Consider the following 23,556-nt stretch of genomic DNA (forward strand, 5'->3'; position numbering starts at 1 on the left):
GTCTGCAGCAAGCACAAGCCACTCAGAGGTAAAGGGGAGGAAAAAAGAGAGGAAAGAAAAAAAAAAAAAACTCAGACTTTCCTTTCTTGTAATCCCACTTCTGCAATGCATTAAACATTCAACCTTGGCCTGGCATACTGTTATGACCCCAATGGCAGAGGGTCTCAAAAGTACATACCAAGTCTGCAAACACAAAAAACCAGCTCATAGGGCAGTGGTAACTGGGCTGACCATATATCTAATCCTAGCACCACAAATAGCAGCAGCCGGGGAACGTGCCTACGTTGGTTCTAGACGTCTCGCGCCAGCCGGAGAACTAACTAACCCTAGAAGGGAAAAGATAGACCTTTCTTGCCTCCAGAGAAAAGACCCCAAAAGTTGGATACAAGCCCCCAACAAATAATAACGGTGAGGTAAGGAGAAAAGACAAACGTAAGAATTAACTAGATATTTAGCAAAGAGAGGCCCACTGACTAATAGCAGAATATAGTAAGATGACTTATATGGTCAGCAAAAACCCTATCAAAATTTCCACGCTGGATATTCAAGAACCCCCGAACCGTCTAACGGCCCGGGGGGAGAACACCAGCCCCCTAGAGCTTCCAGAAAAATCAGGAATCACATTTAGTACAAGCTGGACAAAAAATAAGAGCAAAGCAAATAACCAAAAAACAAGGAAGCAGGACTTAGCTTAATTTTGCAAGATCCAAGACCAGCAGACAGGAGCAAACAGAAAGGAACTGATTACAACGATGCCAGGCACTGGACTGAGAAACCAGGAAGTTTATATAGCAACACCCCTGGACTAACGACCCAGGTGGGTGCCAAACTGAGGAAAGACAATCCCAGAGTCATATCACTAGTGACCACAAGAGGGAGCCAAAAAAGTCTAATTCACAACAGAAAACTACTGGAAAAAGTGCAACTGGACCCGTCCCAGTACACCAAACAGGAAGTGTCTCAAATGGAGAAACTACTGCGAGAACACCAAGACTCCTTTGCAAAGCATGACACCGACTTCGGGTACACCACCAGTATCCAACACGAGATTCCCACGGGCGATGCTGCCCCTATTCGCGAGAGGTACTGACAAATACCACCTCAACAATACCAGGAGGTGAAAAGCCTCTTAGAATCTATGCTACACGCCGGAGTGGTGCGGGAAAGCCAGAGCCCATGGGCAAAAAGAAAGATGGATCCCTGAGATTTTGCGTAGACTACCGTCGGTTGAACGCTTGCACGATCCGGGACTCCTATCCACTCCCCCGGATCGAAGAGTCACTGACCGCCCTGAAAAAGGCCAAATATTTTTCGTCTCTAGACTTGGCCAGTGGATATTGGCAGGTCCCCATGAGTGAGAAGGACAGAGAAAAGACCGCCTTCATCCTTCCCATGGGCCTGTACGAGTTTGACCGGATGCCATTCGGCTTGAATAACGCACCAGGGACCTTTCAGAGACTGATGGAACGCTGTCTGGGAGATTTCAACTTCGAATTCATGCTGATATACCTTGATGACATCGTGGTATACTCCGCTACCTTCGAGGATCATCTTCACAAGCTTGGCAAAGTGTTCCAGCGCTTGAAGAAACACGGCTTGAAGTTGAAGCCCAGCAAGTGCCATCTATTCCAGCAGGAGATCGATTACCTGGGACACCGGATCTCGGCCGAAGGTGTCCAACCCTCTCCAGAGAAGATAGCAGCTGTCCAAGAGTGGCCACAGCCAACTACCATCAAAGAAGTCCAGGCTTTCCTGGGGCTAGCAGGCTATTACCGCCGATTTGTCAAGGACTTTGCCCGGCTTGCGGAACCACTGCATGAGACCCTCCGAGGGACCGCGAACAGTCCCAGAGGACGACGCATCAGCTGGGGGCCCGACCAAGAAAAATCCTTCCGGGCGCTTCAAGCTGCTCTGACATCACCCCCTATTCTGGCATATGCAGACTACACCTTGCCGTTCCAGTTATACACCGACACCAGCCTTCAAGGTCTCGGGGCAGTCCTCTCCCAAGTCCTAGATAACAAGAAATGCGTAATAGCCTATGCCAGTAGATCCCTCCGTGACACCGAAAAGAACCCCGTCAACTACAGCTCTTTCTGCCTGGAACTCCTGGCCCTGACCTGGGCTATGACAGAGAAATTTGCTGGCTACCTGACAGGGGCGGAGGTGCTGGTCGTGACAGACAACAATCCTCTCGCCCACCTAGAAAATGCCAAACTAGGGGCAATGGAACAGCGCTGGATGGCAAGGCTCTCTAGATTCCAATACAAAATTAAATACAGAGCGGGGACGGAGAATCAGAATGCTGACAGCCTTTCCAGAGTGACATCATCCCCGCCAGTGGGGGACCGGGATGAAGAGTTGGAGGAAGATGAACTGCCCGACTTTGCCCGGCTAGCTAAACAAATAGAAGATAGCCGCCATTATGCTGTAGGCGGGATCGAAGCCGTAGTGGGGTCCCCCCTGTCCCAACAAGAATGGGCCAAGCTTCAAGATCGAGACCCTGAACACATCTTACTGAAGCCGTACGTGAAGACACAAGAAAAACCACCCTCCGAAGTAAGAGCCCGACTATCAACCAGGGTCTCTGCCCTACTTGCCCAATGGGATCGGCTGATCGTGAAGGATGGAGTCTTGTATCGCAGGGCCCTTTTATCCCATATGCTGGAAGAATGTTTGCAGATTGTCGTCCCGGTGCAGCTGGCCCATGAGATGGTGGCTGAAGCCCACAGAAGGAATGGCCACTTCGGCATAGACAAGACCCTCCGGTGGACCCAGCAATTCATTTTTTGCCCAGGACTCCGTAAGCTGGTTGAAAACGTCTGCCTAAGATGTCGTACATGTGAACTCCACAAGTCTACTGAGCAGCGTGCACCCGTCCAGACTATTAGCACATCCAGGCCCCTCGAATTGTTGATGGTGGACTATCTGTTGAGCGGACCGGCGAATAGTGGCTACCAGTACTGTCTGGTGATGGTGGACCACTTCACGAAATTCGCCGTCCCTGTTGCTACCAAAGATCAGACTGCCGAATCAGCTGCACAGGCCATCTGTCAACACTTCGTTCGGGTCTACGGGTGTCCGGAGTGGCTACACTCTGATCAGGGGGCGTGTTTCGAAGGGCGAGTCATTGAAGAACTTCAGCAGATGTATGGAATCAAGAAGTCCAGGACCACCCCGTATCATCCACAAGGGAATGGCGCGTGTGAATGTTTCAACCGGACCCTCTTACAACTGATCCGAACCTTAGCAGAAGACAAAAAACCCGACTGGCCTCGATTCCTCCCAGAACTGCTGTGGGCCTATAACAATCAAGTCCATTCTGTTACCGGATACACGCCTTACACCCTCCTTTTTGGCCGCCCAGGCAAAGGCATCCATGAGCTACACCTGTCTAACTCTGATGAAGACACCTGTGGTACCTATCCTTCCTGGCTACAAGCACACCGTCAAAGGATGGAGACTGTCTACCGGCTGGTGGAACAGCAGATCCAGGACCAGGTCCACGCTGATCCACTTCCAGTACAAGAAGACCTACTGAATGTGGGTCAACTAGTCCTGGTTCGTATAAAGAAACCGCAAGGAAAACTTCGGTCCAAGTGGGAGACTGAAGTCTATCGAATAATCGGACACCCGTACCCTGGTGGCCCCGTCTACCAAGTACAAGGCGAAGACAGCGGCAGCCTCCGCACCCTGCACCGTAACATGTTGCGCCCCTGCCGTTCTCAGCCTGACTCCCCTCCTGTGATACCTAGAGAGATGGATATCACTAATACTGTGGGAGACACCAATACCGGGGATGTAGAGGTGAAAGACATCCCTACTCCTGCTCGCCTGACTGACTTACCGACTGGGGTAGAGAGTGGGGTGACCGATCGGGGAGAGAGACTAGCACCCGTTAGGTGGACGGCGAGGACCACCGCAGGAGTGCCCCCGGGACAGTCCTACAGAGACCAATATGTGTGGCCCTCTTCACAGCCGGGTCCTACAACCTCTACAGCCATCGCCGCCCTGGAGTCAGTCGTTGACAGGGACTGCCAACCTTTGAGTGGGGGGGCGTGTAGTGAGCTGGCCGGCTGTGACTGTTCTGTTATCATTGACATAGAATCTGTGACAAACACTGCCCCCGTGTGGCCAGAAGTTATACCTATGCCGAATGTGATTACAGAGAAACAAACTGTATTGGCTAAACTTCCCCCTGTTGTGTCATGTGAACAGGAAGGGGAGGAAAAGAGAGAACCCGGGAAACTTTTTGGTGCAGAGAGAAGTCTGTGTGTGCTGGCGTCCTCCTGTAGATGCGATATAGAAGATTGCCTGGATGACCTCTGTCTCTTGGAAGCTGACATCCAGATTGTTCCCAGCTCCCACACTGCGGAGCACTCAGCGGTGACATATTCACAGATCCTGGAGCCCATGAACTGTAAGCGGGTCCTCTGTTTAAAGGCCGAACCTTCCACCCTTACCTGCTGAACCCCAAGGACTACAGTCTGGACCTGAGAGACAGTTTGTTTAATACTTGTTGTTTTCTCTTCGGCCGGAGCGTCTCCCTGCAGTGACAGACAGGCCTGCGACGTGGGAAGATAACCTCCTGGAGCAAAGGAACTGGTAACGTGTGGATAGGGACAGTGAGGGACAGTTTGTTATTACACGTTATCTCTGTGAATAGGCATATTTTGTATTGTCTATTATTGTGTTCCGCTGTGCTAAGGAAAATGTATAACAGTAAAGATACGTTTGTTAAGATGGAATCTGAGTGTGGAAGTTTTGCTGGGCCAGATCATGGATATACATGGGCGACCTTGCCCTCGGTCACTTCACCTTCATTAGAATGTGTGTTTTGATGTGTCCAACTGGGACATTTAAGGACATTTTTTAGTACTGAACATAACCAGAAAACCCTAGAATTCTTCATTGTGTATGTATAAAAAAGGTATGAGCACATCTCCATTGCAGCACCTGCAGCTTCTTCCTGCACTTTTTTTCCTTGTTTTCAATGACTACTTGTGCAATCTGTATTACTGAAGAAGGCCTGGTGATAACACCAAAACATTAATATTTTGGATTTCTTGCACCAATAAGATTACCTTACTAATATTGAATGCCACGTTTTCTTTTAATATTTCATAGAATAGGATCCTACATGTGTACCAACTACCAGGAGTGCCATGTTCTGTTTATTCTATATCAGTATTTTCACCCTGAAACTGTCAATTTGCAGAAATCCGGCAGGGAATCAAGTGGCTAATGTCCCACCATTAATTTCCATCTTTGATTGGTGACGTCTACCCCTTTAGCAAAAGGTGTTAGGTTTAGTAATCTTATGTGCTAATGTAGACTTGGTGAAACAGGGATTCTTCATCAGCAACGAGTTGTCTTACAAGCAGACATAAGACAGTAAGGTGATGGAGGAGGACATGGCTAAGCTACTGAGATGCGAAGATGATTTCTTTATATATTTCTCAGTTTTAATTTGTCACATGAGACAAAAATAGATCTAGGTAAAGTAGGAGATTAAGGGAATAATTGCTGGTATATTTTTTCTATTTTTGAAAATTTTCTGTGATCCTTTACATAGCACTTGTGTGATGCAGAGCCCTTGTTTGATGTAGAGTCACTTCTCATGGGCAAGTAGTGAGGTGGGGAAGTATAGAAGAAGCTCGAGGTCAAAAGCCAGGAGGGTATGTCAAGGACAAAGGAATAAGCAAACAGTCTTATGTGCAACATAGCAAATAGTGAAGGTGCCTAGGACTGCGAGAGGTTAACAAAATAAATTGTTACAACAAAGCTGTTACTTGCGTCTTGTGGACATACACAGCTCTGGATTGGTGGAAGTGTTTTTTAAGGGATGGGCAAAGGGGTTTGTAAGCAATGAGAAAGGTACCCACTTATGTCACCTCCTCCTATGGATCATTACCCACCCTCACTCCCCTTTGTTTTATTGCAGATGAATGGTTTTTGTCACAGCTGGTAGTTTTGGCCCTGATGTTTACACATGCTCACTGCTTCTGTGGTGACTCGGCATGGGATAGATTTATCATTTCGTGCTATACAGGGACCAAAACTTAAATATAGGTTTTATAAGTTGATTATTTTGTACTAGCAATAAAGCTGTTGCCATTTGCTCATCCAACACCCGTTTTTATGTCAAGTTTGTTTATAGGGCTTTGTTATAAAAAGTTACAAATGTTTTAATTTGAGGAAACCAAATGAAAAGTCATTGAAAAGGAAAAGATAATCCTGATAAAAAAATGAATAAGACAGTATTACCTGGGCAGTAGGGAAGTGTTGCAGCCATTGTTCTATGTGTGTAGAATACCATCCAGGCATCAGGCACCTCTTTTGGAGTGATAGTAGATCAGGAAAAGCCTGGCTGTCAGCCACGATCACCTCATAAAAGCTGAATTTTAGAGCTACAGGATCCTGGTGAGCACGCTGGTGCTGAAGACACAATTAGTCACATGTTATTTAAATGTGTGCTTAGCATCTAACATCATACAAGATGTCCAAGCAAAATACATTTCTGAAAATAGGAAAAAATCCATGCAATGAAGTTCTCAAAAACTGTTTCATATTTTGTGAGCCTACAATCTGACAATATGAATCTTCGTCCAGAATGAGCTGTGTACCTCCTGATCTAGATATTTGTCTATGAGATACACCGGAGGCATGAATCTAGATATTTGTTTATAAGATATACAGGGGACATGAATCTAGATATTTGTCTATAAGATACAACGGTGGTACAAATCTAGATATTTGTCTATAAGATACGCAGGGGGCTAGAATCTCGATACCTGTTTATAAGAAACACCAGAGGCATGAATCTAGATATTTGTTTATTAGATACACCAGAGTAACAAATATAGAAATTTGTCTATAAGATACACTGGAGACGTCAATCCAGATATTTGTCTATAAGATACACCAGAGGCATGAATCTAGATATTTTTCTATTAAGATACACCATAGGCATGAATCTAGATATTTGTCTGTGAGATACACCAGACACAAGAAACTAGATATTTGTCTATAAGAAACACCAGAGGCATGAATCTAAATATTTGTCTATGAGATACACCTGAGGCATGAATTTAGATATTTGTCTATAAGATACACCTGTTGGCAGATGTGCAACAGATACAGACTTATTTGTGTGCAGGAGGAGTTTGCAATTCTCTGACAGTAGATAGCGATGTTGTTACTGTTATATGCTTAGTTAGAATGTAATGCATATACTTGTTGTACTTTGGTTTCACTTTCTGGTAAAAGGTCCTTTAGACTTCCTGTTATGCTGTATTAAGAAGCTGATGAATGAATGTACCTCATGTACTGTGTAGATAAAAGTTGAATTACCCCATATAATCTACTCTCACAAGTTTCTTCTGCAAACAATCTATGCAACAGGCTATGGGCCCAGCATAGAAGGCAAAAAGGACTTGGTGAATGCATGTGTAAAATACTTCAGAGCAATTCTCTCCAAACAAGTAAGACAAATAAGTTAAGGATGAGCAGCAGTTCAGAGCTGAGGCGCACAGTAGCTAAGCTGAACAATGAGAACTATCAGTTATGGAAGTTCAAAGTGGAGATGTTATTGTCTAAAGATGATTTATGGGAGGTAATCACTACAGACAAGCTGACACAATAATAATAACAAGACATGGGATAAGAAAAACAGACAAGCAAGAGCTGCTATCAGCTTATTAGTGGAGGATGATCAGTTAATCCACATAAGGAATGAGAATACAGCAAAGTGAGTGTGGGAAGGACTGAGAAAGCTACATGAAAGATTCAGCTTAAATCACAAACTCTTCCTGCTATGAAAACTTTACAAGATTAAGTGGAAAGAAAGACATGCGGGAGAATATAAACTCCATGATGGAGGTGGTAACACAGCTGAGATCAGTCAGTGAAGACATTAAGGAGAGCCATATAGCAGCAATATTATTGTGCAGTTTACCAGATTCATACACTGCTCTGATAAATGCACTAGGGACAAGACCTGAAGCAGACATTACACTAGAGTTTGTTAAGACCAGACTTATAGATGAATATCATAGAAGAAAAGAGCAAACAAATTATTCCACTGAAAGGGATAGTGAAAATGCTCTTAAAGTGACAGACAAGAAGCCCCAAAATGCAGACACAAAAGAGTGTTTCAGATGTAAGAAAAAGGGACATTTAAACAAAGACTGTAATGGAATGGAATATGGAAATCAGAACAACAGAAACTACACCAAAAGGAGAATAAACATAACGTTAAAAGCACAATTTCTAACCCACATGCAGATCACTGGAATGGTACATTTAAAGTAACTGATAAAGAGTCATTGTCAGGCTGGTTTATAGACTCAGGACTCAGGAGCAACAAGTCACATGACTTGTGATTAGTGTTGAGCATTCCGATACCGCAAGTATCGGGTATCGGCCGATATTTGCTGTATCGGAATTCCGATACCGAGATCCGATACTTTTGTGGTATCGGGTATCGGTATCGAAACAACATTAATGTGTAAAATACAACATTAATGTGTAAAATAAAGAATTAAAATAAAAAATATTGCTATACTCACCTCTCCGACGCAGCCTGGACCTCACCGAGGGAACCGGGAGCCTTCTTTGCTTAAAATGCGCGCTTTTCCTTCCTTCCGTGACGTCACGGCTTCTGATTGGTCGCGTGCCGCCCATGTGGCCGCGACACGACCAATCACAGCAAGCCGTGACGTAATTTTCAGGTCCTTCTAGGCATTCAGTATTTTAAAATTACGTTCCGGCTTTGTGATTGGTCGCGTCGCGGTCACATGGGCGACGCGACCAATCACAAGCCGTGACGTCACGGGAGGCAGGAGACGCGCGCATTTTTAAAATTACGTCACGGCTTGTGATTGGTTGCGTGCCGCCCATGTGACCGCGACGCGACCAATCACAGCAAGCCGTGACGTAATTTCAGGTCCTGATGCCTATTTCTGCATTCAGGACCTGAAATTACGTCACAGCTTGCTGTGATTGGTCGCGTCGCGGTCACATGGGCGGCACGCAACCAATCACAAGCCGTGACGTAATTTAAAAAATGCGCGCGTCTCCTGCCTCCCGTGACATCACGGCTTGTGATTGGTCGCGTCGCCCATGTGACCGCGACGCGACCAATCACAAAGCCGGAACGTAATTTTAAAATACTGAATGCCTAGAAGGACCTGAAAATTACGTCACGGCTTGCTGTGATTGGTTGCGTCGCGGCCACATGGGCGGCACGCGACCAATCAGAAGCCGTGACGTCACGGAAGGAAGGAAAAGCGCGCATTTTAAGCAAAGAAGGCTCCCGGTTCCCTCGGTGAGGTCCAGGCTGCGTCGGAGAGGTGAGTATAGCAATAATTTTTATTTTAATTTTTTATTTTACACATTAATATGGTTCCCAGGGCCTGAAGGAGGGTTTCCTCTCCTTCAGACCCTGGGAACCATCAGGAATACCGTCCGATACATGAGTCCCTTTGACTTGTATTGGTATCGGGTATCGGTATCGGATTAGATCCGATACTTTGCCGGTATCGGCCGATACTTTCCGATACCGATACTTTCAAGTATCGGATGGTATCGCTCAACACTACTTGTGATGAAAGGTTCTTTACTGAACTTGATGAAAATAAGAAGGAAGCAATTTATCTTGCAGATGGGAGTAAAATAACCGCAGAAGGTATTGGACAAGGAATGCTAATCTGTCCTGATAGATTTGTGCATAATTCAAAATTACTAGTAAAGGATGTGTTATATATTCCAGGACTAGAAGGAGGATTGTTATCCATAAAGCGTCTGACAGCCAAAGGACTTACTGCAAAATTCAAAGATGATAATTGCACAATCCTAGCAGGAGACAAGGTAATAGTTAATGTCAAAGCAGGTGAACAATTATATCATCTAGACACATTAAAAGAACAGATGAAGTTATGTACACATGATCACAAGAATTGTATTCACATGTGGCATAGACATCTAGGACACAGACATCCTGAGAGTATAATGGCATTACAAAAGATGAATTTTACAAAAGACTTATTGATATCTGATTGCTCAATTACCGTAAAATGTGAATTTGTATAAAATCTAAAGTTACAAGAGTATCTATACCTAAAGAGAGTGAGACAAAAAGCACAAGACCACTTGACTTGGTACACACTGATGTATGTGGACCCATAAATGTGACCACATCAGGAGGTTATAGATATATGGTGACCTTCATAGATGACAACTCAAGATACACAGTCATGTACTTGATAAAGAACAAAAGTGAAGTTTTTTTTTTAAAAATTAGAAGACTATGTGACAAAGTCAAATTACAAGTTTCAGAGGAAGCCAATCATCATCAGAAGTGATAATGGAGGTGAATTTACAGGACATAAATAGGCTACTTAAAGACAGAATGGAATAGAGCATCAAAAGACTGTTCCATACACACCTGAACAGAACAGGGTAGCAGAAAGGGAAGCAGAACTCTGACTGAAATGATAAGATGTATGCTAACAGACTCCAACCTACCAGAGAAATACTGGGGTGAAGAAGCAATGACAGCTATTTATCTGCAAAACAGACTTTTTTCAAGAAAGTTGGAAAAAAATATGTGAACTGTGGCAAAGTAAGAAACCAAGTGTGAATCATTTAGGAGTTTTTGGTTGCAAAGTTTTTGTGTTTATTCCAGAAGAAAAATGCTCCAAACTTCAAAACAGAGCCATTGAAAGTATATTTGTCAAATATAGTGACAATTGTTAAGGATACAGAATCCTAGATCCCAAGACAGACAGAATCACAGTAACAGTGTAACATTCATTGAAGATCTAGATGATGACATAATGACATCACTGGAAATGAAAAATGAGAGAAACGACAGTGATATAAGTGCAGGAACATCCGATGAGAAAGAAGCAAAAATTGATGAAAATCAAAAAACTGAAAGTCAAGAGATACAGCTCCATACAGCCACAGATCCAAGATGCTCAATAAGAGAAAACAAGGGAAGACCACCTCAACATCTTTCATTCAAGGCAAGTACAAATAAAATTTATGAACCTACATCTTACGAGGACATATCTCATCTTTCAGAAGAAGAGGCCAGCAAATGGACAAAGGCTGCAGAAACAGAAATAAAACCCATACATGGTTCAAAGACATGGACACTGACAGAACTACCGAAAGAAAAAAAAGGCTATAGGGTGTAAATGGGTTTTTAAAGTAAAATACCAAGCAGACGGCACAGCTGATCGCTTCCGAGCAAGACTCGTAGCTAAAGGCTATTCTCAGAAATATGGATTAGACTATGATGAGACATTTGCTCCAGTTGTCAAACACACCACAATCAGAACTTTGTTTGCACTTGCAGCAATGAAACAAATGCAGTTGAAACATCTGGTAGTAAAGGCAGCATTTCTGAATGGAGACTTAACAGAAGACATTTACATGGAACAACCACCAGGATTCAAGGATAAAAGGAAATCAAACATGGTTTGTAAGCTACAGAAAAGTATATATGGTTTAAAACAAGCTGCTAAAGCGTGGAATGATAAAATCACAGAAGTACTCATAAATGAACATTTTCAAAGAAGCAAAGCGGATCCTTGTCTATATACAAAGACTGACAGACAGATGGATCTATGTGCTGATATAAGTGGACAATATTTTAGTTTGTTTTGAAAAAGAAAGGGATGAAGTGGAGATAGTGAAAACTTTTTATCAACACTCCGAAATCAAATATCTGGGAAATGTAAAACAGTACCTAGGAATGCAGATAGAAAGAGAAGACGGGAGTTTCCTTCTTAATCAAAATCACATGATTCAAGACATAATAGAAACATTTGGATTGAAAGATGCAAAACCAGTAAAGTCTCCAATGAAAACCAAACTGTGCAACAACACCGATGGCATGAATCTTTCTTCAGCCCTGACAGTTTTCCATAATTCATGAATGCCTTGATCCCCTTTTCCTCATCTCAGGAATTGGAATTGAATGCAACTACATGTTTGTAGTAGGTATCCATTTGTTTTTTCTAGTATAAGACTAATTATATTGGAATCATCATTATATAACAGATGACCCGTGCACTCTTGATCACTAAGAGCTATTGATATGGGTCGTTACAAATGTGACAGGTAAACATTAAAAGCTGGGCAATATCCATGGTGCTTGTTGCTATTATAATAACACCAGAATACAAGCGCCTTTAGATTTAATTTGATGCTCCTGCCCTGAATCCCGATGTCTTGTTTACCAGGAAGAATGCTTTGCATTACATTGCAAGATTTATGAACATTAATGTCAGAAATGCAGGTCAAGCTCTCAAGTTGAGTTTAATGAGAAGGTGTAAATCTGTCTATGGAATGCTAGAGATATATAAAACCTCATTATGTACTGTGTTGTGAAAAAGTAATATACATTTTCAATTTTGTGCTAAGCCAAGCATTGTAAGACTGTGCAGTGATTTAGATCCACTTGCTAAGCAATCTTAAGCAATTCATTCTTGAAAATTGCACATTAAAAGGTCTTCTTCAGAAAACAGCCCTATTGTTTTATTCAGATACTTCTTGTGGTTTCAACTTTGAGTGTCATTTTTCCTCCATGAGCTACTGTGCAAAAGAGTCCATAATTTGGAAATATATGCAAGAAACATCCTTGTCGTATCTTACATTTAATCAGTCTAGCTTTAGTCAATAATAAGTAGGAAAATAGGCTTCTCATTAGAGTCCTATTTCATTGACATTGATGTCAGATCAAATATATACTTAAACGTATATTTTGCTGTACATTGTAATCAACTTCTACCGAGCCCGTCACACAAAATTTGTATTTATTTATACCATGTTATACCGTATTTATTTATACCATGTTATACCGTGATAACAGTAATTTAATTCAGATAGACCTTACTGTTTTCTACCGAATAAGCAGAAATCAAATGTTAGGAAAAAGGATGTTAGAAAAGAATTCTTTGTAGAGATCTCAGAGTGCCACTTTTAAAATCCTTATGAAGGGCTTCTTAATACAAAAATCTATCAGCTAAAAATGTGAACACATGAAAAATAGAACTCAACAATGCTCAAATAATAAAACGCAAAATGAAATACTTAACTTTCAAATCTCACACTGCTCCGATGCTGCTACCCTACTGGTTCACCACTGGTCTATGACTACTTTGGAGAAGCAATGATATACAAATATAGGCAGATGACCATGACCACGCAGGGACCCAAGAAGTAAGGGGGCCACTTCCACATATAAAGCAGCAAGCAGCTACTGCCACAGTCACATTATTGGACTTCAAATAGTCAATATAGTGTCCTTACACAGGGGTCCCTCTTATGTCTGTGTCCTCCTCTGCAGATGACTGTTGCATTCTATCATTAGTCATGGCTGTCATGTCAGTATATTTGACTTGTGACTACTACAGTCATTGATCAGTTAGACCAGGAGTGGGGAATCTTTTTTCTCTCAAGAGCCATTTGGATATTTACACCATCCTTCAGGGGCCATACAAATTATGTGCTAACTCCGCCCAAAAAGTACATCCTGACACTGGCACTGATGTCCGCGCTTAGTAACCCGATGTTTACCCTGGTTACCAGTGTAAAATGTAAAAAAAGTGCCGACCCTAACAGCAGAGCGGTGACGTCACCGCTGTGCTGTGCTTTCACTTTACGGCCGGCGCTCAGTCAGTGCAGGAAGCGGACGGCGGGGGACGCGAAGGTGAGTATGTACTGTTTGTTTTTTTACATTTTACACTGGTAACCAGGGTAAACATCGGGTTACTAAGCGCGGCCCTGCGCTTAGTAACCCGATATTTACCCTGGTTACCATTGTAAAACATCGCTGGTATCGTTGCTTTTGCTGTCAAACACAACGATACACGGCAATCTGACGACCAAATAAAGTTCTGAACTTTAATCAACGACCAGCGATATCACAGCAGGATCCTGATCGCTGCTGCGTGTCAAACACAACGATATCGCTATCCAGGACGCTGCAACGTCACGGATCGCTAGCGATATCGTTTAGTGTGACGGTACCTTTAGGCTACAAGGGCCATATTTCCTGAGTTTAGACCCTATGATTATAGCACCACTCTACAAATGCACAAAGTTATTTCTATGTACCTTCTAAGAAAGCTTACATATGCAAAACACTTATTGGGGTCAGTGGCAGGTGAGAGTTTGTAATGAGTAACAATATTCAAAATGTTATGCTAAATGAGTGATGACTTGTGTTGAGCGATACCATCCGATACTTGAAAGTATCGGTATCGGAAAGTATCGGCCGATACCGGCAAAGTATCGGATCTAATCCGATACCGATACCCGATACCAATACAAGTCAATGGGACTCATGTATCGGACGGTATTCCTGATGGTTCCCAGGGTCTGAAGGAGAGGAAACTCTCCTTCAGGCCCTGGAAACCATATTAATGTGTAAAATAAAGAATTAAAATAAAAAATATTGCTATACTCACCTCTCCGACGCAGCCCGGACCTCACCGAGGGAACCGGCAGCGTTGTTTGCTTAAAATTTGCGCTTTAACTTCCTTACGTGAAGTCCCGGCTTGTGATTGGTCGCGCGCCGCCCATGTGGCCGCGACGCGACCAATCACAGCAAGCCGTGACGTAATTTCAGGTCCTTCAGGATTTTAAAATTACGTTCCGGCTTTGTGATTGGTCACGTCGCGGTCACATGGGCGACGCGACCAATCACAAGCCGTGACGTCACGGGAGGCTGGACACGCGCGCATTTTAAAATGCGCGCGTGTCCTGCCTCCCGTGACGTCACGGCTTGTGATTGGTCGCGTCGCCCATGTGACCGCGACACGACCAATCACAAGCCAGAACGTAATTTTAAAATCCTGAAGGGCCTAAAATTACGTCACGGCTTGCTGTGATTGGTCGCGTCGTGGCCACATGGGCGACGCGACCAATCACAAGCCGGGACGTCACGGGAGGCAGGACACGCGCGCATTTTAAAATGTGCGCGTGTCCAGCCTCCTGTGACGTCACGGCTTGTGATTGGTCGTGTCGCCCATGTGACCGCGACGCGACCAATCACAAAGCCGGAACGTAATTTTAAAATCCTGAAGGACCTGAAATTACGTCACGGCTTGCTGTGATTGGTCGCGTCACGGCCACATGGGCGGCGCGTGACCAATCACAAGCCGGGACTTCACGTAAGGAAGTTAAAGCGCGAATTTTAAGCAAACAACGCTGCCGGTTCCCTCGGTGAGGTCCAGGCTGCGTCGGAGAGGTGAGTATAGCAATATTTTTTATTTTAATTCTTTATTTTACACATTAATGTTGTTTCGATACCGATACCCGATACCACAAAAGTATCGGATCTCGGTATCGGAATTCCGATACAGCAAATATCGGCCGATACCCGATACTTGCGGTATCGGAATGCTCAACACTAGTGATGACTGATATTTTTACATTACATTCTATTGACTTCTTTGCACTTTACTATGTATATCATTTTTGGAATAGGCTCTACTAATTGAATTTTTGCCTAGTCTCTTGTACCATAGTTTATGTGGTTTTCATGATTTCAACATTTGCTTTTCTTCTCACATACTTTTAATAATGTGTGAATAAAACATACACTCTACTAACCAGAATCCCTCAATGTCTGTCTGCTATTTCATCCTTCTTCTCTGCTAGATTTCTAAAACTTAACATGGACAAAACAGAATTCATCGTCTTTCCCCCATCTCACGCGACCCACCCAACGAACCTATCCATTACAGTAAATGGCTGCCCACTCTCCCCAGTCCCACAAGCTTGCTGTCTTGGGGTAATCCTTGACACTGATCTCTCCTTCAAACCACATATCCAAGCCCTTTCCACTTCCTGCCGACTTCAACTCAAAAATATTTCACGGATCCGTACATTCCTAAACCAAGAATCTGCAAAAACCCTAGTCCATGCCCTCATCTCCCGCCTCGACTACTGTAACCTCCTGCTCTGTGGCCTCTCCTCTAACACTCTTGCACCCCTCCAATCTATTCTAAACTCTGCTGCCCAAATAATCCACCAGTCCCCCCGCTATTCCCGACCTCTCCCCTCTGTCAATCCCTTCACTGGCTCCCCATTACTCAGAGACTCCAGTACAAAAGCCTAACCATGACATACAAAGCCATCCACAATCTGTCTCCTCCATACATCTGTGACCTCGTCTCCCAGTACTTTCCTGCACGCAACCTCCGATCCTCACAAGATCTCCTTCTCTACTCCCTTCTTATCTCCACTTCCCACAATCACATATAAGATTTCTCTTGCACATCACCCCTACTCTAAAACTCTCTACCACAACACATCAGACTCTCACCTACCATCGAAACCTTCAAAAAGAACCTGACGACCCACCGCTTCTGACAAGCCTACAACCTGCAGTAACCTCCGATCGACCAAACTGCTGCACGACCAGCTCTACCCTCACCTACTGTATCCTCACCCATCCTTGTAGATTGTGAGCCATCGCGGGCAGGGTCCTCTCTCCTTTTGTACGAGTTGTGACTTGTATGTATTGTTCAAGATTATTGTACTTGTTTTTATTATGTATACCCCTCCTCACATGTAAAGCGCCATGGAATAAATGGCGCTATAATATTAATAATAATAATAATAATAATATACCTTTTAAAAAGCTCAATGATTCCTTGTTCTCTTCTCATTGTGCAATATACAGCTGGTGAAATAAGTATTAAAAAAGTTATCAATTTTCCAAGAAAATATATTTCTAAAGGGGCTAATTTAACTAGATGTCGGTAACACCCCATGCAATCCACACAGGCGAAGAAATCAAACCATAAATGGCCATAAAATAAGTTATGTATAATAATGAGAAATGTCACAGGGAAAAGTATTGAACATGCTTCTTAAAATGCAATTAATACTTTGTACAAAAGCCTTTGTTGGTGATGACAGCTTTAAGATGCCTCCTGTACAGTGAAACTAGTCACATGCATTGCTCACGTGTGATTTTGGCCCTTTCCTCCACACAAACACTTTTCAAATTCTGAAGCTTCCTTGGGCTCCTTCTATGAACTCTGAGAATTAGTTCCTTCTATAAAATGTTATTAGATTCAGGTCAGGTGGTTGGCTGAGCCATTCTAGCAGATTTATTTTCTTTCTCTGAAACCAATTGAGAGTTTCCTCAGTTGTGTGTTTGGGATCATTGTCTTCCTGAAATGCCCACTCTAATTTCATCTTCATCTTCCTGGCAGATGGCATCAGATTATTATCAAGAATGTACATGAAGTTTGCCAGTGCCGTATGGTGAAAAAAAGCCTGAAACCATGATGTTCCCACCTGCAAATTTCACTGTTAGTATGGTGTTTTTTTGGGTGGTATTCAGTGCCTTTTGGTCTCCAAACAAAAGAGTTCAATTTTGGTCTCATCTCACCAGACTATATACTTCCAGTTTTTCACAGGCTTGTCTAAATGTTGTTCAACCAACTTTAAAGGCGCTTGGACATACTTTTTGCTCAACAATAGAGTCATGCGTGGTAAGCGTACACACAGGCCATGGAGGATGAGTGCACTACTTATTGTTTTATTGAAAAAAAATTGCACCAACTGATTTCAAGTCTTTCTGTAGCTCTATACAGGTGACTTTTGGCTCTTGGTAAAAATCTTCTGATTATTCTTTTCACACCTCTGTCTGAAATCTTGCAGGCAGCACATGGTCATGTCCGATTTATGGTGAAATGATGTTCAATACACTTCCTGATTATGGCTCCAACAGTGCTCACTGGAATCTTCAGTAGTTAAAAAATTCTTCTGTAACCAATGCCATCAGAATGTTTTGCAGCAATAAGGTTGCAAAGGTCTTGAGACAGCTCAGTAGTTTTACCCATCATGAGATGTTTCTTACGTGTCACTTTCGTAATGAGACACCATTTTATAGCTAAATGAAAAAATACACTCCAAACAGCATTAATATGGAAAAATATTACTGTATGGAATTTCTTATAGCTACAATTTCAATAGCAATTTAATATTTTGTATATCTATCTATATATATATATATATATATATATATATATATATATATATATATATATATATATATAAAGTTGAGTGTATGTTTGTGTTTGTATGTCCACTCCACATAGCTCCTCCCACTCCACATAGCAGGTACAGGCCACATCTAGCTCTGCGTGTCTAGAATAGAGTTGCTCCTGTGAGGTAAGACATCAAGGGAAAGGGAGGAGCCTCATGGATAGAGATGTGAGGGGAAAAATGAGAGATGTCAGGGGGAAAATGATAGAAGTGAGGTGTTGCTGCAGTGTGAGGCTGTGTATAGAAAAGAGTGAAGCACTGCAGGTGGAGACTGTGTATAAGGCCACATTCACAAGTTCAGTATTTCGTCATAATTTTACCTCAGTATTTATAAGCCAAAACCACAAGTGGAAGAAAAATACAGAAGTGGTGACATGTTTCTAATAAACTTTTCCTCTGATTCTTTCACTCCAAGTTTTAGCTTACAAATACTGGGGTAAAAATACTGATCAAATAACGTGTGAACGAGGTCTAATACAGAAGGAGATGACACACAGGTTTATACTATATACAGGAGGAGATGACACACAGGTATATACCATATACAGGAGGAGATGACATACAGGTATATACTATATACAGGAGGAGATGGCATACATGTATATCCCCTTTACACCCAAGGGTGATTTGCATGTTAATGACTGGGCCAATTTTTACAATTCTGACCACTGTCCCTTTATGAGGTTATAACACTGTAACGCTTTCATGGATCCCGGTGAATCTGACACTGTTTTCTCGTGACATATAGTACTTCATGTTAGTGGTATAATTTCCTTGACGTTACTTGAGTTTATTTGTGAAAAAAATGGAAATTTGGCGAAAATGTTGAAAATTTCGCAATTTTCCAACTTTGAATTCTCATGCCCTTAAATGACAGAGATATGTCACACAAAATACTTAATAAGTAACATTTATCACATATCTACTTAACATCAGCACAATTTTGGAATAAACTTTTTTTTTTGTTAGGGAGTTATAAGGGTTAAAAATTGACCAGCAATTTCTCATTTTTACAACAAAATCTTTTTTAGGGACCACAAGACATTTGAAGTCACTTTGAGGGGTCAATATGATAGAAAATACCCAAGTGTGACACCATTCTAAAAACTGCACATCTCAAAACCACATTTAAGAAGTTTATTAACCCTTCAGGTGTTTCACAGGAATTTTTGGAATGTTTAAAAAAAAATGAACATGTAACTTTTTTTCACAAAATATTTACTTCTGATCCAATTTGTTTTATTTTTACAAGGGTAACAGGAGAAATTGGACCCCAAAAGTTGTTGTAAAATTTTTCCTGAGTATAACAGTACCCGATATGTGGGTGTAAACCACTGTTTGGGCGCATGGATGAGTTCGGAAGGGAAGGAGAACCATTTGACTTTTCAATGCAAAATTAGCTGGAATTGAGATTGGATGCCATGTCGCATTTGGAGAGCCATTGATGTGACACCATTTTGGAAAGTAGACCCCCTAAGGAACTTATCTAGATGTGTGGTGAGCACTTTGAACCCCCAAGTGCTTCACAGAAGTTTATAATGTAGAGCCGTTAAAATAAAAAATCTTATTTTTTTCCCAAAAAATGATTTTTCGCCCCCAATTTTTTATTTTCCCAAGGGTAGCAGGAAAAATTGGACCCCAACCGTTGTTAAGCAACTTGTCCTGAGTACACTGATATCCCGCATGTGGGGGTAAACCACTGTTTGGGCGCATGGCAGAGCTCAGAAGGGAAGGAGCGCCATTTGACTTTTCAATGCAAAATTGGCTGGAATTGAGATGGGATGCCATGTCTCATTTGGAGAGCCCCTGATGTGCCTAAACAATGGAAACCCCCCAAAAGTGACCCCATTTTGGAAAGTAGACCCCCTAAGGAACTTATACAGATGTGTAGTGAGAACCCCAATTGCTTCACAGAAGTTTATAAATGTAGAGCCGTGAAAAATAATAAATCTTTTTTTTTCCACAAAAATGTTTTTTTAGCCCCCAGTTTTGCATTTTCCCAAGGGTAACAGGAGAAATTGTACCCCAAAAGTTGTTTTTTTATTTTGTCCTGAGTAAGTTGATTCCCCATATATGGGAGAAAACTACTGTTTGGGCACATGGCAGGGCTCAGAATGGAATAAGTGACGTTTTGGAATGCAGACTTTGATGGAATGGTCTGCGGGCATCACATGGCGTTTGCAGACCCCCTGATCGTTCCCACTGTAAATGGCAATATACAAAATATGAAAAAAAGGTGTTGAAATTGCAACTAAAAGAAATTGCGTACAGTACAAAGTTTTTTATATCATATTAATGCTGTTTGGAGTGCATTTTTTTTTCATTTTGATACATTTGCTACATGAAGAAAGATTATTCCAAAAAGCCATAGAAATTCATGACATTAACTAAAATCTATCTGGTTTGTAGCAAACTGCTTTGTAGCAAACAAGTCATACCAGACTAATATAATTTTCTTGTATGATGGAATCGCTGACTGGGAGGATAAGGGAAATGCAGTAGATATAGTATATCTCAAATTCACTGAAATATTTGATAATGTATCTCATACTATCCTTATTGAAACAAATGAGCAAGTATTGAATTGACAAGGCTAAGGTTAGGTGGATTCATAACTGGTTCAGTGATCGTACTCAAAGAGTAGCAATAAACAGTTGCCCATCTAATTGGAAAAGTGTTTCAAATGGGGTACCACAAGGCTCTGTCCTGGTCCAAGTGTTACTCAATATTTTTATAAATGATCTACATAAGGGAACTGAAGGAAAACTGATCAAATTGCATTTGATGCAATGCTAGGAGGGTTATCTAACACTAGAGAAGACAAAGAAAGGATTCAGAAGGATCTAATTTAGTTTAAACAATGGACAGCAACTAATAGAATGTTATTTAGCAGGGAGAAATGCAAGATTCTACATCTGGGCAAGAAAAACAAAAATTACATCTAAAGAATGGGAGGAATAGTATAGCATAGTATACTAATACATCACATACTGCACATGAGTCAACAGCAGGGCCGGACTGGGACTAAAATTCAGCCCTGGCATTTGAAGTTACACAGGCCCACTTGTCACACGGTGACTGTATAATACCTTTGTACACTTGCAGGCAGGGCCGGTTTTAGGCAAAGTGGGGCCCTAGGCAAAGTTTAAAATGGGGCCCCAAATGCTAACATATTGCACATCACACAAAAGCATTTCGGTTGTATTTACTTACATGCGCTGATCTCAGGCCGCTAAATGAGTTTGATCGACCATACTGAAGTTGTTCAACGCTTGTTTCCCGGCCTCTTTCCACCGTCTGAGACAGAATGATGGGACAGAACGATCACTAACAGATCACCATACAGTATCATGTTATCAGCAGCACATCTACAGTTTACGCTGGTGATGTGCTGCTGAGGACAATGATTTTTGTTCCGGCAAAAACAATCTGAATATGCAGCATTTTACTTGTTTAGTAAAATATACCCCATAGTCCTCCATATATTATAATGTGCACCATAGTCCTCCATATATTAAAATACACTGCTCAGTCCTCCACAGAGCATAATACACTCCTCATAGTGCTCCATATAGTATAATGCACCGCCATAGTCATCCATGTAGTACAATTCACTTCCCATAGTATAATGCACCCCATAGTTCTTCATATAGTATAACGTATTCCCCATAGTCCTCGATACAGTATAATGCAGCCCACATACAGTATAATGCAGCCACAACCCTACAGAGTATAATCCAGCCACCACCCTACAGAGTATAATGTAACCCCCATAGAATATAATGCAGCCCCCCCAATAGAGTATGATGAAATCACCCCTCATAGAATATATATATATAATACAGCCCCCCCATAGAATTTAATGTAGCCCCAAATAGAATAGAATACAGCCCACCTCCCCATAGAATATAATGCAGCCCCATCAGAGTATGATGCAATCATCCCTCATAAAATCTAATACAGCCCCCCATAGAATATAATACAGCCCACCTCCCCATAATATATAATGCAGCCCCCCATAGTATAAGACAGCCTCCCCCATAGAATATAATATACCCCCATAGTATAACACAGCCTCCCCTACAGAATATAATATACCCCCGCAATAGTATATAACACAGCCACATAGTATATAACATGGCCTCCCTCATAGAATATAATATACCCCCTATAGTATATAGCAAAGCCCGCATAGTATATAGCACAACTTGCATAGTATATAGCACAGCCTGCATAATATAGCACAGCCCACACAGGGGTATATAGAGCACAGCCCGCACAGGGGTATATAGAGCACAGCCCGCACAGGGGTATATAGAGCACAGCCCGCACAGGGGTATATAGAGCACAGCCCGCACAGGGGTATATAGAGCACAGCCCGCACAGGGGTATATAGAGCACAGCCCGCACAGGGGTATATAGAGCACAGCCCGCACAGGGGTATATAGAGCACAGCCCGCACAGGGGTATATGGAGCACAGCCCGCACAGGGGTATATACAGCACAGCCCGCACAGGGGTATATACAGCACAGCCCGCACAGGGGTATATACAGCACAGCCCGCACAGGGGTATATACAGCACAGCCCACACAGGGATATATACAGCACAGCACAGCCCACATAGGGGTATATACAGCAGAGCCCACACAGTTTACAGCAGAGCCCACACAGGGGTATATACAGCAGAGCCCACACAGTATACAGCAGAGCCCACACAGGGGTATATACAGCAGAGCCCACGCAGTATATAGCAGAGCCCACACAGGGGTATATACAGCAGAGCCCACGCAGTATACAGCAGAGCCCACACAGGGGTATATACAGCAGAGCCCACACAGTATACAGCCGAGCCCACACAGGGGTATATACAGCAGAGCCCACACAGGGGTATATACAGCAGAGCCCACACAGGGGTATATACAGCAGAGCCCACACAGGGGTATATACAGCAGAGCCCACACAGGGGTATATACAGCAGAGCCCACACAGTATACAGCAGAGCCCACACAGTATACAGCAGAGCCCACACAGGGGTATAAACAGCAGAGCCCACACAGGGGTATAAACAGCAGAGCCCACACAGTATACAGCAGAGCCCACACACGGGTATATACAGCAGAGCCCACACAGTATACAGCAGAGCCCACACAGGGGTATAAACAGCAGAGCCCACACAGTATACAGCAGAGCCCACACAGGGGTATATACAGCAGAGCCCACACAGTATACAGCAGAGCCCACACAGGGGTATAAACAGCAGAGCCCACACAGTATACAGCAGAGCCCACACAGGGGTATATACAGCAGAGCCCACACAGTATACAGCAGAGCCCACACAGTATACAGCAGAGCCCACACAGGGGTATATACAGCAGAGCCCACAGGGGTATATACAGCAGAGCCCACACAGTATACAGCAGAGCCCACACAGTATACAGCAGAGCCCACACAGGGGTGTATACAGCAGAGCCCAC

The 23,556-nt window shown here is 42.8% G+C and overlaps 1 protein-coding gene across 4 annotated transcripts in view; it reads right to left on the reverse strand.

Annotated features, from left to right (window-relative positions):
• LOC143788761 (bifunctional heparan sulfate N-deacetylase/N-sulfotransferase 3-like) overlaps positions 1-23,556 on the reverse strand; it is a 1,150,054-nt gene that overhangs the window by 84,304 nt on the left and 1,042,194 nt on the right. For 3 of the 4 annotated variants that reach the window (XM_077278642.1, XM_077278636.1, XM_077278649.1), the window contains exon 11: positions 6,268-6,438. In XM_077278642.1, coding sequence (XP_077134757.1) covers positions 6,268-6,438 — 171 coding nt within the window. Of the gene's footprint in view, positions 1-6,267; positions 6,439-21,146; positions 21,379-23,556 lie in introns of those variants that run through there. The other variant, XM_077278657.1, reaches the window with a different exon arrangement.

The sequence above is a fragment of the Ranitomeya variabilis genome, chromosome 1 (genome assembly GCF_051348905.1).
Source record: "Ranitomeya variabilis isolate aRanVar5 chromosome 1, aRanVar5.hap1, whole genome shotgun sequence".
Taxonomy (NCBI): domain Eukaryota; kingdom Metazoa; phylum Chordata; class Amphibia; order Anura; family Dendrobatidae; genus Ranitomeya; species Ranitomeya variabilis.